Genomic DNA, 17,209 nt, shown 5'->3' on the forward strand with positions numbered 1-17,209 from the left:
TCACATGGGACCAATATCGTAAAAATGAAATTATTACAAAATTAAACAAGAGTCAAATTCTTAATGAAAATGCATTCAATGTCTTTCAAATACATAATTAAAATGATTAAAGTGATCAAACATCTAATTTAATTAAATTATATAAATATTCAGATGGGACCAATATCGTAAAAATGAAATTATTACATAATGAAGCACGAGTCAAATTCTAAACGAAAATGCATTCAATGTCTTTCAAATATATAATTAAAATGATTAAACTTATCACACATCTAATTTAATTAAATTATATAAATATTCAGATGGGACCAATATCGTAAAAATGAAACTATTAAATAATGAAGCAAGAGTCAAATTCTTAATGAAAATGCATTCAATGTCTTTCAAATAAGTAATTAAGATGATTGAAATAATATTAGATCTCAGGTATTTAAATTATATAAATATTTAAATAGAACCAATATCGTAAAAATAAATTTATTACATAAGGAAGCACCAGTCAAATTCTAAATAAAAATGCATTCAATGTCTTTCAAATAAGTAATTAAAATGATTAAACTTATCAAACATCTAATTTAATTAAATTATATAAATATTCAGATGGGATCAATATCGTAAAAATGAAATTATTACATAATGAAGCAAGAATCAAATTCTTAATGAAAATGCATTCAATGTCTTTCAAATAAGTAATTAAAATGATTAAACTTATCACACATCTAATTTAATTAAATTATATAAATATTCAGATGGGACCAATATCGTAAAAATGAAACTATTAAATAATGAAGAAAGAGTCAAATTCTTAATGAAAATGAATTCAATGTCTTTCAAATAAGTAATTAAGATGATTGAAATAATCTTAGATATCAGTTATTTAAATTATATAAATATTTAAATAGAACCAATATCGTAAAAATAAATTTATTACATAAGGAAGCACCAGTCAAATTCTAAATAAAAATGCATTCAATGTCTTTCAAATAAGTAATTAAAATGATTAAACTTATCACACATCTAAATTAATATAATTATATAAATATTCAGATGGGACCAATATCGTAAAAATGAAATTATTACATAATGAAGCACGAGTCAAATTCTAAACGAAAATGCATTCAATGTCTTTCAAATATATAATTAAAATGATTAAATTGATCGAAAATATAATTTAATTAAATTATATAAATATTTAAATAGAACCAATATCGTAAAAATGAAATTATTACATAATGAAGCACGAATCAACTTCATAATTAAAATGCATTCAATGTCTTTCAAATATATAATTAAAATGATTAAATTGATCAAACATCTAATTTAATTAAATTATATAAATATTCAGATGGGACCAATATCGTAAAATTGAAATTATTACATAATGAAGCACGAGTCAAATTCTAAACGAAAATGCATTCAATATCTTTCAAATATATAATTAAAATGATTAAACTTATCACACATCTAATTTAATTAAATTATATAAATATTCAGATGGGACCAATATCGTAAAAATGAAACTATTAAATAATGAAGCAAGAGTCAAATTCTTAATGAAAATGCATTCAATGTCTTTCAAATACATAATTAAAATGATTAAAGTAATCAAACATCTAATTTAATTAAATTATATAAATATTCAGATGGGACCAATATCGTAAAAATGAAATTATTACATAATGAAGCACGAATCAAATTCTTAATGAAAATGCATTCAATGTCTTTCAAATAAGTAATTAAAATGATTAATCTTATCACACATCTAATTTAATTAAATTATATAAATATTCAGATGGGATCAATATCGTAAAAATGAAATTATTACATAATGAAGCACGAGTCAAATTCTAAACGAAAATGCATTCAATGTCTTTCAAATATATAATTAAAATGATTAAATTGATCGAAAATATAATTTAATTATATTATATAAATATTTAAATAGAACCAATATCGTAAAAATGAAATTATTACATAATGAAGCACGAATCAAATTCATAATTAAAATGCATTCAATGTCTTTCAAATATATAATTAAAATGATTAAATTGATCAAACATCTAATTTAATTAAATTATATAAATATTCAGATGGGACCAATATCGTAAAATTGAAATTATTACATAATGAAGCACGAGTCAAATTCTAAACGAAAATGCATTCAATATCTTTCAAATATATAATTAAAATGATTAAACTTATCACACATCTAATTTAATTAAATTATATAAATATTCAGATGGGACCAATATCGTAAAAATGAAACTATTAAATAATGAAGCAAGAGTCAAATTCTTAATGAAAATGCATTCAATGTCTTTCAAATACATAATTAAAATAATTAAAGTGATCAAACATCTAATTTAATTAAATTATATAAATATTCAGATGGGACCAATATCGTAAAAATGAAATTATTACATAATGAAGCACGAGTCAAATTCTAAACGAAAATGCATTCAATGTCTTTCAAATAAGTAATTAAGAAGATTGAAATAATCTTAGATCTCAGTTAATTAAATTATATAAATATTTAAATAGAACCAATATCGTAAAAATAAATTTATTACATAAGGAAGCACCAGTAAAATTCTAAATAAAAAAGCATTCAATGTCTTTCAAATAAGTAATTAAAATGATTAAACTTATCACACATCTAATTTAATTAAATTATATAAATATTCACATGGGACCAATATCGTAAAAATGAAATTATTACAAAATTAAACAAGAGTCAAATTCTTAATGAAAATGCATTCAATGTCTTTCAAATAAGTAATTAAAATGATTAATCTTATCACACATCTAATTTAATTAAATTATATAAATATTCAGATGGGACCAATATCGTAAAAATGAAATTATTACATAATGAAGCACGAGTCAAATTCTAAACGAAAATGCATTCAATGTCTTTCAAATATATAATTAAAGTGATTAAATTGATCGAAAATATAATTTAATTAAATTATATAAATATTTAAATAGAACCAATATCGTAAAAATGAAATTATTACATAATGAAGCACGAATCAAATTCATAATTAAAATGCATTCAATGTCTTTCAAATATATAATTAAAATGATTAAATTGATCAAACATCTAATTTAATTAAATTATATAAATATTCAGATGGGACCAATATCGTAAAATTGAAATTATTACATAATGAAGCACGAGTCAAATTCTAAACGAAAATGCATTCAATATCTTTCAAATATATAATTAAAATGATTAAACTTATCACACATCTAATTTAATTAAATTATATAAATATTCAGATGGGACCAATATCGTAAAAATGAAACTATTAAATAATGAAGCAAGAGTCAAATTCTTAATGAAAATGCATTCAATGTCTTTCAAATAAGTAATTAAGAAGATTGAAATAATCTTAGATCTCAGTTAATTAAATTATATAAATATTCAAATAGAACCAATATTGTAAAAATAAATTTATTACATAAGGAAGCACCAGTAAAATTCTAAATAAAAAAGCATTCAATGTCCTTCAAATAAGTAATTAAAATGATTAAACTTATCACACATCTAATTTAATTAAATTATATAAATATTCACATGGGACCAATATCGTAAAAATGAAACTATTAAATAATGAAGCAAGAGTCAAATTCTTAATGAAAATGCATTCAATGTCTTTCAAATAAGTAATTAAGATGATTGAAATAATATTAGATCTCAGGTATTTAAATTATATAAATATTTAAATAGAACCAATATCGTAAAAATAAATTTATTACATAAGGAAGCACCAGTCAAATTCTAAATAAAAATGCATTCAATGTCTTTCAAATAAGTAATTAAAATGATTAAACTTATCAAACATCTAATTTAATTAAATTATATAAATATTCAGATGGGATCAATATCGTAAAAATGAAATTATTACATAATGAAGCAAGAATCAAATTCTTAATGAAAATGCATTCAATGTCTTTCAAATAAGTAATTAAAATGATTAAACTTATCACACATCTAATTTAATTAAATTATATGAATATTCAGATGGGACCAATATCGTAAAATTGAAATTATTACATAATGAAGCACGAGTCAAATTCTAAACGAAAATGCATTCAATATCTTTCAAATATATAATTAAAATGATTAAACTTATCACACATCTAATTTAATTAAATTATATAAATATTCAGATGGGACCAATATCGTAAAAATGAAACTATTAAATAATGAAGCAAGAGTCAAATTCTTAATGAAAATGCATTCAATGTCTTTCAAATACATAATTAAAATGATTAAAGTGATCAAACATCTAATTTAATTAAATTATATAAATATTCAGATGGGACCAATATCGTAAAAATGAAATTATTACATAATGAAGCACGAATCAAATTCTTAATGAAAATGCATTCAATGTCTTTCAAATACATAATTAAAATAATTAAAGTGATCAAACATCTAATTTAATTAAATTATATAAATATTCAGATGGGACCAATATCGTAAAAATGAAATTATTACATAATGAAGCACGAGTCAAATTCTAAACGAAAATGCATTCAATGTCTTTCAAATAAGTAATTAAGAAGATTGAAATAATCTTAGATCTCAGTTAATTAAATTATATAAATATTTAAATAGAACCAATATCGTAAAAATAAATTTATTACATAAGGAAGCACCAGTAAAATTCTAAATAAAAAAGCATTCAATGTCTTTCAAATAAGTAATTAAAATGATTAAACTTATCACACATCTAATTTAATTAAATTATATAAATATTCACATGGGACCAATATCGTAAAAATGAAATTATTACAAAATTAAACAAGAGTCAAATTCTTAATGAAAATGCATTCAATGTCTTTCAAATAAGTAATTAAAATGATTAATCTTATCACACATCTAATTTAATTAAATTATATAAATATTCAGATGGGACCAATATCGTAAAAATGAAATTATTACATAATGAAGCACGAGTCAAATTCTAAACGAAAATGCATTCAATGTCTTTCAAATATATAATTAAAGTGATTAAATTGATCGAAAATATAATTTAATTAAATTATATAAATATTTAAATAGAACCAATATCGTAAAAATGAAATTATTACATAATGAAGCACGAATCAAATTCATAATTAAAATGCATTCAATGTCTTTCAAATATATAATTAAAATGATTAAATTGATCAAACATCTAATTTAATTAAATTATATAAATATTCAGATGGGACCAATATCGTAAAATTGAAATTATTACATAATGAAGCACGAGTCAAATTCTAAACGAAAATGCATTCAATATCTTTCAAATATATAATTAAAATGATTAAACTTATCACACATCTAATTTAATTAAATTATATAAATATTCAGATGGGACCAATATCGTAAAAATGAAACTATTAAATAATGAAGCAAGAGTCAAATTCTTAATGAAAATGCATTCAATGTCTTTCAAATAAGTAATTAAGAAGATTGAAATAATCTTAGATCTCAGTTAATTAAATTATATAAATATTCAAATAGAACCAATATTGTAAAAATAAATTTATTACATAAGGAAGCACCAGTAAAATTCTAAATAAAAAAGCATTCAATGTCCTTCAAATAAGTAATTAAAATGATTAAACTTATCACACATCTAATTTAATTAAATTATATAAATATTCACATGGGACCAATATCGTAAAAATGAAACTATTAAATAATGAAGCAAGAGTCAAATTCTTAATGAAAATGCATTCAATGTCTTTCAAATAAGTAATTAAGATGATTGAAATAATATTAGATCTCAGGTATTTAAATTATATAAATATTTAAATAGAACCAATATCGTAAAAATAAATTTATTACATAAGGAAGCACCAGTCAAATTCTAAATAAAAATGCATTCAATGTCTTTCAAATAAGTAATTAAAATGATTAAACTTATCAAACATCTAATTTAATTAAATTATATAAATATTCAGATGGGATCAATATCGTAAAAATGAAATTATTACATAATGAAGCAAGAATCAAATTCTTAATGAAAATGCATTCAATGTCTTTCAAATAAGTAATTAAAATGATTAAACTTATCACACATCTAATTTAATTAAATTATATGAATATTCAGATGGGACCAATATCGTAAAAATGGAATTATTACATAATGAAGCAAGAATCAAATTCTTAATGAAAATGCATTCAATGTCTTTCAAATAAGTAATTAAAATGATTAAACTTATCACACATCTAATTTAATTAAATTATATAAATATTCAGATGGGACCAATATCGTAAAAATGAAATTATTACATAATGAAGCAAGAGTCAAATTCTTAATGAAAATGCATTCAATGTCTTTCAAATAAGTAATTAAGATGATTGAAATAATCTTAGTTCTCAGTTATTTAAATTATATAAATATTTAAATAGAACCAATATCGTAAAAATAAATTTATTACATAATAAGGCACGAGTCAAATTCTAAATGAAAATGCATTCAATGTTTTTCAAATAAGTAATTAAAATGATCTGAACATCTGCTCTTAAAAATGCGATTATATATATATTTGAATAATTTTAATTCATAATTTTTAGTTTTATATATAGTTATACAAATATAATATAATAATTATATATATTGTTATCATTAAGGTATACATTAATCTATTTTACGTATTACATCGAAAAAAAATCTATTGTAATTTCTTTGAATATTATTGTTGAATTTAATGTGAAAAAATTATCGTTATAAAAAAAAATGTACAAAATTTTTTTTTAAAATATTTATATCAGATAAAATTAATTTCATAAGAATGTGATAATATGATGTAAATAATATGTTATAATATTTTAAACTTGAATATTTTATGACAGAAATCAGCTGATAACTGTCAAAAAGAATTATGACATTATTTAAAACATATATTATTATTTTAATTTTTATAACATATTATTAGTTTAAAATTTAAATAAATCGTTAATTTGCTAATTAAAATTTAAAATAATAATAAGTTATAATAATTAAAATAGTAATATATGTTGTAAATAATATGTTATAATGTTTTAGCTGCGATTAATATTTTTTGACAGAAATCAGCTGATAGTTTTCAAAAATAACAATCGAATTTTATGTATTATATTATATTATTTAATACATATTATTATTTTAATTTTTATAACATATTATTATTTTAAAATTTTATTAAAAATTTTCGCTTAATTAATATTTTTTAACAAAAATCAGCTGATTAAAGTGTTAATTTGCTTATTAATTTTTTAAATAATATGTTTTAAATAATATGTTATAATATTTTTGACAGTTATCATCTGATTTCTATCAAAAAATATTAATCAAGAAGAAGGTATTATAACATATTATTTACAACATAATACTATTTTAATTATATTACTATTAAATATATTACTATTTTTACCATATTATTATTTTAAAATTTAATTATCAAATTAATGCTTTAATCAGCTGATTTCTGTGAAAAAATATTAATCAAGTTTATACAAACTTTATTTTATTTTTTTTTAAATATTCTTTTTATCAAAAAATCGAAGAATGGCGCGCGCGTAGCGCGCGATTGTCTTGTTCTAGTAACTAGTATATAAAATCGAAGAATGCGCGTAGCGCGCACTTGTTTTTTTTTCGGTGTTTAAAAAAAGACGTGTCATAACTTGAAGTTATGATAATTAAATCGCGACATTAAACAATCAAATAAATTAATCATTGCACCTAATAATTAAAACTTGTTAAAAAAGATGAAGAAAGAAAGAGCGCATTTAAATATATGAGAAAACATGAATAAAATAATTCTCACTTCGATAATAGAAAATATTTAAAAAAGACTATATAAATTATCTTTTTTTTTTTAAATTGAAATATCTATCCTAATTAATTGTGTGTTTATTCATTTTGAGGTAACGGATAGTAACTATTTACAATCTACAGTCCACAATCTACATTCTAAATCTACATCTCTACAATCAAATATTTATGAAACCGTTACCTCGTAATAAAATAATAGTTTATCACTTACCAATCGATGTTCAACAGCAGAGGAGATAACTGCATCGAAGCTACGTTGATCTGTAACATACAAATAGAATATAAATTATAACAGCGTTTTAAATAATTATTATCTAATTAGTATTTTAATATCTAATTAGTATTTTACACATTAAATTTTATATTCGACGCGTACAATAATCAGTAGATAGGTATATATAATTGAATAATTTTATAAATTTTGTAAAGATTATTTTTTTAAATATAAAAAACTTTTATAATATTTATACATATAGAGTTATTTCTCTCTAATTTTCCTTTATTTAAATTATTCAATATATAAATAGAATTATATAATATCTATGCGTAAAAAAATACGTGATTTATAACAAGTCAAATATTATACATATACATCATATTATATAAATATTATATAAATAATAAACACTCACCACAAAGTTGCTCCGCCGGTGCCTGATGCCTCCTAGTCCTGCTCCTCCTCTCAGGTCAGATTGATCAGGATTGTCCAATAATTCAAGTCAAAGTCTGCTGATTGATGATAACGCGCGATACTTTGAACGACACTCCCGCACTTAAACGCGCGATACTTTGAACGACACTCCCGCACTTGAACGCGCGACACTACCGTCCGATTGTGTCTTATTGTTAGACCGTCGTGTTGCCGATCATATCGCTCAATTTTATGGCGATGTCAAGCACACCATATGTGCTTCATTAGTAATAATTGTCATTTCTTAATAATTACTATTCTATAATATCGATAACACCCCCCTTTAATGAAAATTATAATAAATTAATATTATATATAAAAGGAATTTTGTACGTTCTTTGTTATGAATCCGCGAAAATTCGATAATCAATTTTAATATATTCGCGGTTTGCAGTTTATTTCCGAATTACACGATAGCGCAATCGATGAATCACAAAAATAAAAAAAAATAAAATAAAATAACATAATTCGTACTAAAAATTTTAAGATATTATCATGAATTTTTCTGCAAATTTTATATCACTATTACTTTTTCTTTTAGTCCAAAATTATTATATATTCTCAAAATATCCGCAAAATATCTGATATGTTATATATTTTAAAATATAACTTTATTTTAACTAATGTAAACTCAAATGATCAATCAACATAAATGAATGGATTACAAAATATATAATATAAAATCTGTACATTATAATAATAAGTAATTATAATTATTTAATCATTTAAAATTTATAATCACACATACAATTAATATAATTGTTAGTATGTTCTTTTAAAATAAATTAGATTGAATATATTATGTATTACTATATAAAATGTTTCTTTTCCTTTTCTTAAACTGTAATTCTTAAACTGTATTCATAATCTTTATTATACTTTTAATCTTTAATAACCCATTCATTTTAAGGTAACGGAACTATCTACAAAATCTACAGTCTATACACAAGCTACAATCTAGATCTACACATTTCCACACAATCTAATCTCTACAAAACCGTTACCTTTTGTAATAAAATAATTTTTCACTCACCGGTCGATGCACAATAGCGGAGTTAACTGCATTGAAGCTACGTTGATCTGTAACATATAAATAAAATTCAAATTATAGAACTGCTCAAAATAATTAATACTTAAAAAAATTATTATTTTGTATGCATTAAATTTTATATTCGATGCATACAAATAATAAACAGCAATATAATTAAAAAATTTTATAAATTTTTATTTAATAATAATTGAATTAATAATAAATACTTACACAATAGTTGCTCCGCTGGTGCCCGACGTCTCTCCCAGACCTCCTCCTCCTCTCAGATTGTCAAGATCATCAGTCGTCAGTTACGTTGATCTGTAACATACAATTAAAATTCAAATTGTAGTAGCGCCAAAAATAATTAATGTTTTAGAAAATTATTACTGTACGCATTGGATTTTATTTTCCATGCCTACAATAGAGAGCAAGTAGAAATATAGTTGAATAATTTAATAAATTTTTATTTAATTTATAATTTTTATTTAATTTACAATTATTAAATTTTTATTTAATTTATAATTATTTTTTATTTGATTTATAATAATTTTATTATTTTATTTTATTTTATTTTATAAATTTTTATTTAGTAATTGAACTAAATAAAGTGAATAAATACTTACTCCATGATTGTTCGACTGGTGCCCAATGTCTCCCAGATCTCATCCTCTCAGATTATCAAGACAGTCAGTTATGTTGATCTGTAACATATAAATAAAATTCAAATTGTAGCAGCACACAAAATATATAAATATTCAGATGGGACCAATATCGTAAATATGATTTTATTACATAATGAAGCAAGAGTCAAATTCTGAATGAAAATGCATTCAATGTTATTCAAATAAGTAATTAAAATGATTAACCTTATCACACATCTAATTTAAATAAATTATATAAATATTCAGATGGGACCAATATCGTAAAAATGAAATTATTACATAATGAAGCAAGAGTCAAATTCTTAATAAAAATGCATTCAATGTCTTTCAAATAAGTAATTAAGATGATTGAAATAATCTTAGATCTCAGTTAATTAAATTATATAAATATTTAAATATAACCAATATCGTAAAAATAAATTTATTACATAATAAAACACGAGTTAAATTCTAAATGAAAATGCATTCAATGTCTTTCAAATATATAATTAAAATGATTAAATTTATCGAACATCTAATTTAATTAAATTATATAAATATTCAGATGGGACCAATATCGTAAAAATGAAATTATTACATAATGAAGCACGAATCAAATTCATAATTAAAATGCATTCAATGTCTTTCAAATATATAATTAAAATGATTAAATTGATCAAACATCTAATTTAATTAAATTATATAAATATTCAGATGGGACCATTATCGTAAAATTGAAATTATTACATAATGAAGCACGAGTCAAATTCTAAACGAAAATGCATTCAATGTCTTTCAAATATATAATTAAAATGATTAAATTGATCAAACATCTAATTTAATTAAATTATATAAATATTCAGATGGGACCAATATCGTAAAAATGAAACTATTAAATAATGAAGCAAGAGTCAAATTCTTAATGAAGATGCATTCAGTGTCTTTCAAATAAGTAATTAAGATGATTGAAATAATATTAGATCTCAGTTAATTAAATTATATAAATATTCAGATGGGACCAATATCGTAAAAATGAAACTATTAAATAATGAAGCAAGAGTCAAATTCTTAATGAAGATGCATTCAGTGTCTTTCAAATAAGTAATTAAGATGATTGAAATAATCTTAGATCTCAGTTAATTAAATTATATAAATATTTAAATATAACCAATATCGTAAAAATAAATTTATTACATAATAAAACACGAGTTAAATTCTAAATGAAAATGCATTCAATGTCTTTCAAATATATAATTAAAATGATTAAATTTATCGAACATCTAATTTAATTAAATTATATAAATATTCAGATGGGACCAATATCGTAAAAATGAAATTATTACATAATGAAGCACGAATCAAATTCATAATTAAAATGCATTCAATGTCTTTCAAATATATAATTAAAATGATTAAATTGATCAAACATCTAATTTAATTAAATTATATAAATATTCAGATGGGACCATTATCGTAAAATTGAAATTATTACATAATGAAGCACGAGTCAAATTCTAAACGAAAATGCATTCAATGTCTTTCAAATATATAATTAAAATGATTAAATTGATCAAACATCTAATTTAATTAAATTATATAAATATTCAGATGGGACCAATATCGTAAAAATGAAACTATTAAATAATGAAGCAAGAGTCAAATTCTTAATGAAGATGCATTCAGTGTCTTTCAAATAAGTAATTAAGATGATTGAAATAATATTAGATCTCAGTTAATTAAATTATATAAATATTCAGATGGGACCAATATCGTAAAAATGAAACTATTAAATAATGAAGCAAGAGTCAAATTCTTAATGAAGATGCATTCAGTGTCTTTCAAATAAGTAATTAAGATGATTGAAATAATCTTAGATCTCAGTTAATTAAATTATATAAATATTTAAATATAACCAATATCGTAAAAATAAATTTATTACATAATAAAACACGAGTTAAATTCTAAATGAAAATGCATTCAATGTCTTTCAAATATATAATTAAAATGATTAAATTTATCGAACATCTAATTTAATTAAATTATATAAATATTCAGATGGGACCAATATCGTAAAAATGAAATTATTACATAATGAAGCACGAATCAAATTCATAATTAAAATGCATTCAATGTCTTTCAAATATATAATTAAAATGATTAAATTGATCAAACATCTAATTTAATTAAATTATATAAATATTCAGATGGGACCATTATCGTAAAATTGAAATTATTACATAATGAAGCACGAGTCAAATTCTAAACGAAAATGCATTCAATGTCTTTCAAATATATAATTAAAATGATTAAATTGATCAAACATCTAATTTAATTAAATTATATAAATATTCAGATGGGACCAATATCGTAAAAATGAAACTATTAAATAATGAAGCAAGAGTCAAATTCTTAATGAAGATGCATTCAGTGTCTTTCAAATAAGTAATTAAGATGATTGAAATAATATTAGATCTCAGTTAATTAAATTATATAAATATTCAGATGGGACCAATATCGTAAAAATGAAACTATTAAATAATGAAGCAAGAGTCAAATTCTTAATGAAAATGCATTCAATGTCTTTCAAATATATAATTAAAATGATTAATCTTATCACACATCTAATTTAATTAAATTATATAAATATTAATATGGGACCAATATCGTAAAAAAAAATTATTACATAATGAAGCAAGAATCAAATTCTTAATGAAAATGCATTCAATGTCTTTCAAATAAGTAATTAAAATGATTAAACTTATCACACATCTAATTTAATTACATTATATAAATATTCATATGGGATCAATATCGTAAAAATGAAATTATTACATAATGAAGCAAGAATCAAATTCTTAATGAAAATGCATTCAATGTCTTTCAAATAAGTAATTAAAATGATTAAACTTATCACACATCTAATTTAATTAAATTATATAAATATTCAGATGGGACCAATATCGTAAAAATGAAATTATTACATAATGAAGCAAGAGTCAAATTCTTAATGAAAATGCATTCAATGTCTTTCAAATAAGTAATTAAAATGATTAAACTTATCACACATCTAATTTAATTAAATTATATAAATATTTAAATAGAACCAATATCGTAAAAATAAATTTATTACATAATAAAGCACGAGTTAAATTCTAAATGAAAATGCATTCAATGTCTTTCAAATATATAATTAAAATGATTAAATTTATCAAACATCTAATTTAATTAAATTATATAAATATTCAGATGGGACCAATATCGTAAAAATAAATTTATTACATAATAAAACACGAGTTAAATTCTAAATGAAAATGCATTCAATGTCTTTCAAATATATAATTAAAATGATTAAATTTATCAAACATCTAATTTAATTTAATTATATAAATATTCAGATGGGACCAATATCGTAAAAATGAAATTATTACATAATGAAGCAAGAGTCAAATTCTTAATGAAAATGCATTCAATGCCTTTCAAATAAGTAATTAAAATGATTAAACTTATCACACATCTAATTTAATTAAATTATATAAATATTCAGATGGGACCAATATCGTAAAAATGAAACTATTAAATAATGAAGCAAGAGTCAAATTCTTAATGAAAATGCATTCAATGTCTTTCAAATATATAATTAAAATGATTAAACTTATCACACATCTAATTTAATTAAATTAAATAAATATTCAGATGGGACCAATATCGTAAAAATGAAACTATTAAATAATGAAGCAAGAGTCAATTTCTTAATGAAAATGCATTCAATGTCTTTCAAATAAGTAAATAAGATGATTGAAATAATCTTAGATCTCAGTTATTTAAATTATATAAATATTTAAATAGAACCAATATCGTAAAAATTAATTTATTACATAATGAAGCACCAGTCAAATTCTAAATAAAAATCCATTCAATGTCTTTCAAATAAGTAATAAAAATGATTAATTTATCACACATCTAATTTAATTAAATTATATAAATATTCAGATGGGACCAATATCGTAAAAATGAAATTATTACATAATGAAGCAAGAGTCAAATTCTTAATGAAAATGCATTCAATGTCTTTCAAATAAGTAATTAAAATGATTAAACTTATCACACATCTAATTTAATTAAATTATATAAATATTCAGATGGGACCAATATCGTAAAAATGAAATTATTACATAATGAAGCAAGAGTCAAATTCTTAATGAAAATGCATTCAATGTCTTTCAAATAAGTAATTAAAATGATTAAACTTATCACACATCTAATTTAATTAAATTATATAAATATTCAGATGGGACCAATATCGTAAAAATGAAATTATTACATAATGAAGCAAGAGTCAAATTCTTAATGAAAATGCATTCAATGTCTTTCAAATAAGTAATTAAGATAATTAAACTTATCACACATCTAATTTAATTTAATTATATAAATATTCAGATGGAACCAATATAGTAAATATGAAATTATTACATAATAAAGCAAGAGTCAAATTCTTAATGAAAATGCATTCAATGTCTTTCAAATAAGTAATTAAAATGATTAAACTTTTCACACATCTCATTTAATTAAAATCCATAAAATCGTTTTCATTAGAGACTTTTTAGAAGTCATTAAAATATTCATGAGATTGTTAATGCAAATGCTTATTGAAAATATATATAATGTATAATTTAAATTTCTTTCTGAGCTAATTTAAAAAATAGATTTTTTTAACCAATGTTATATTATTGCGTTTTTTGAAAAAAAAAAAAAAAAAAAAAAAGAACTTTAAGATATTTATGAAATTTTTAATGCGAGTGCTTATCGAAAATATTATAAATTTAAATATATGTATATATGTATAATGTAAATTTATTTCTGAGCTAATCTCAAAAATCAATTTATATCCTAAACAATATTATGTTATTATTATATTAGCGGTTTTTATGTGCTGGCTAATATATATTTCAAATAAATGGCGATGATATAAATTCGATGATAGGTATAATTAGTTAAATAAAATCAATTTACTCACCGGTCGTTCAAACGCGGTTATATTTTCGTTGATTGTTGCGTCGCTTCGGAAAGTCGTTCCTATAAATAATATTATATTATTATTATATGAGCGATTTTCATATGCTAGCTATATATTTCAGGTAAATGACAATGATATAATCAGGTAAATAAAGTCAATTTGCTCACCAGTCGTTGAAACGCTGCCATATTCTCGTTGATTGTTGCGTCGTTTCGGAAATCGTTCGCCAAGATGCATTTTCATCGACCAGGCATTACAGATTTCGATTTCCCGCATTAAATAATACGATAGAACGATCACCCGTTACTTTGTACGGCATTCTCGACACCGATTGCACGCACTACGCACCGGATTCCATAAATAACAACGGATAAATAACGACGATATCTAACCATCCGCCACTTTCGATATTCGCGATATGTAGTGAAGTAGTACGCTGTGACGTAGTACATCGTGACGTAATGCAACACTTTGTGCGGCGCGAACTTCGCGCGGTTCGCGTGCGATACAATCATCTGAAAACGATAAATTATGTATTGATTAAATATCTCACATCCAAAATATAGTTTTCCCAAAGCACAAAAGCTTGAACGCGATGCGATTCGTATAAATAAATGACGCCAAATGATACATACCTCTTAATAAATAGAATGTTCAATGAGATCGATCGATTCGGAGAAAAAGCGGCTAAGCGGCGTAGCCCGGCGGATGCAGACTGTCGAAGGTTGATTAACCGTGATCGCACGAGTTAATTAATACTTCCTGCTAATTGCCCGTGGCACGATTCAATACTTCCCAATAGCTCCCAACATTCGTTTGTACGCGGAATTCATTCTTAACGGGAAAAACGCGTGAAAAATGCGGAGCCGATTGAGCGCGATACCGTGACTAGCTAGAGGACGCGAGGGACGAAGGACGTGACGTTGTAACTACGTAAGTCGACACTCAGCGCGCCGCGCGTCAAATTCAAAAACCATTATAGGCTGTAACTTTTGTACTTGAACCATCGTCTAAATTATTACTGTGTATTTAAATTTATATTATATACGATTCAATATTTCGATTTCGTCAATCACTGCGATTGTAATTTCAAGTGTGTCATCTATACGTGTGTGTACGGAACCTGACATTCATACATATTAATTTCAAATTTCGAAAAACTGATTAAAGATATTAATCGCGATTGAATGTATTAAGTAATATTCCAATGATCGTACATCAATATTTCATGCAATTATGAATATCGTAATGTATCATGATCGTTAGCAATTAAACAGATTGTACTTATAATTAATATCTAATTTGTACGCTGGTATGCTGATGGTACCATCATAATGTGCATATAATGTAGAGTTGTAATATATACAAGATTAATTTTTGGCTCGCTTTAAACAATTGAAAATTAAAATTTTTAAACCGCGGATCCCATACGGCGCAGATTCATTTTACGTATATTAGATCAAAAAGTTTGTACGCTGTTATGCTGATGGTACCATCATAATGTGCATATAATGTAGAGTTGAAATATATACAAGATTAATTTTTGGCTCGCTTTAAACAATTGAAAATTAAAATTTTTAAACCGCTGGTCCCATACGGCGCGGATTCATTTTACGTATATTAGATCAAAAAGTTTGTACGCTGTTATGCTGATGGTACCATCATAATGTGCAGATAATTTATTGTTGAAATATATATACGATGAATTTTTGACTCGTTTTAAACAATTGAAAATTAAAATTTTTATACCGCGGATCCCATACGGCGCGGATTCATTTTACGTATATTAGATCAAAAAGTTTGTACGCTGTTATGCTGATGGTACCATCATAATGTGCATATAATGTAGAGTTGAAATATATACAAGATTAATTTTTGGCTCGCTTTAAACAATTGAAAATTAAAATTTTTAAACCGCTGGTCCCATACGGCGCGGATTCATTTTACGTATATTAGATCAAAAAGTTTGTACGCTGTTATGCTGATGGTACCATCATAATGTGCAGATAA

General features: G+C 22.8%; 1 protein-coding gene across 3 annotated transcripts in view; it reads right to left on the minus strand.

Annotated features, from left to right (window-relative positions):
- LOC145940298 (uncharacterized) overlaps positions 1-15,952 on the minus strand; it is a 41,078-nt gene extending 25,126 nt beyond the window's left edge. For 2 of the 3 annotated variants that reach the window (XR_014425986.1, XM_083045231.1), the window contains exons 1-8: positions 15,835-15,952; positions 15,367-15,714; positions 15,200-15,258; positions 10,168-10,245; positions 9,773-9,862; positions 9,545-9,591; positions 8,453-8,792; positions 8,032-8,081 (exon numbers count right to left, since the gene is read on the minus strand). Coding sequence is in view for 2 of the 3 variants with exons in the window: in XM_083045231.1 (XP_082901357.1) it covers positions 8,032-8,066 (35 nt within the window). In the remaining variant the exon portion in view is untranslated. The remainder of the gene's footprint in view (positions 1-8,031; positions 8,082-8,452; positions 8,793-9,544; positions 9,592-9,772; positions 9,863-10,167; positions 10,246-15,199; positions 15,259-15,366; positions 15,715-15,834) is intronic. The other variant, XM_083045233.1, reaches the window with a different exon arrangement.
- Between the last annotated feature and the right edge of the window lie 1,257 nt (positions 15,953-17,209).

This window comes from Prenolepis imparis, unplaced genomic scaffold (assembly GCF_030444845.1).
Source record: "Prenolepis imparis isolate NDT839.2.m4 unplaced genomic scaffold, iyPreImpa1.0 SCAF_9, whole genome shotgun sequence".
Classification (NCBI taxonomy): Eukaryota; Metazoa; Arthropoda; class Insecta; order Hymenoptera; family Formicidae; genus Prenolepis; species Prenolepis imparis.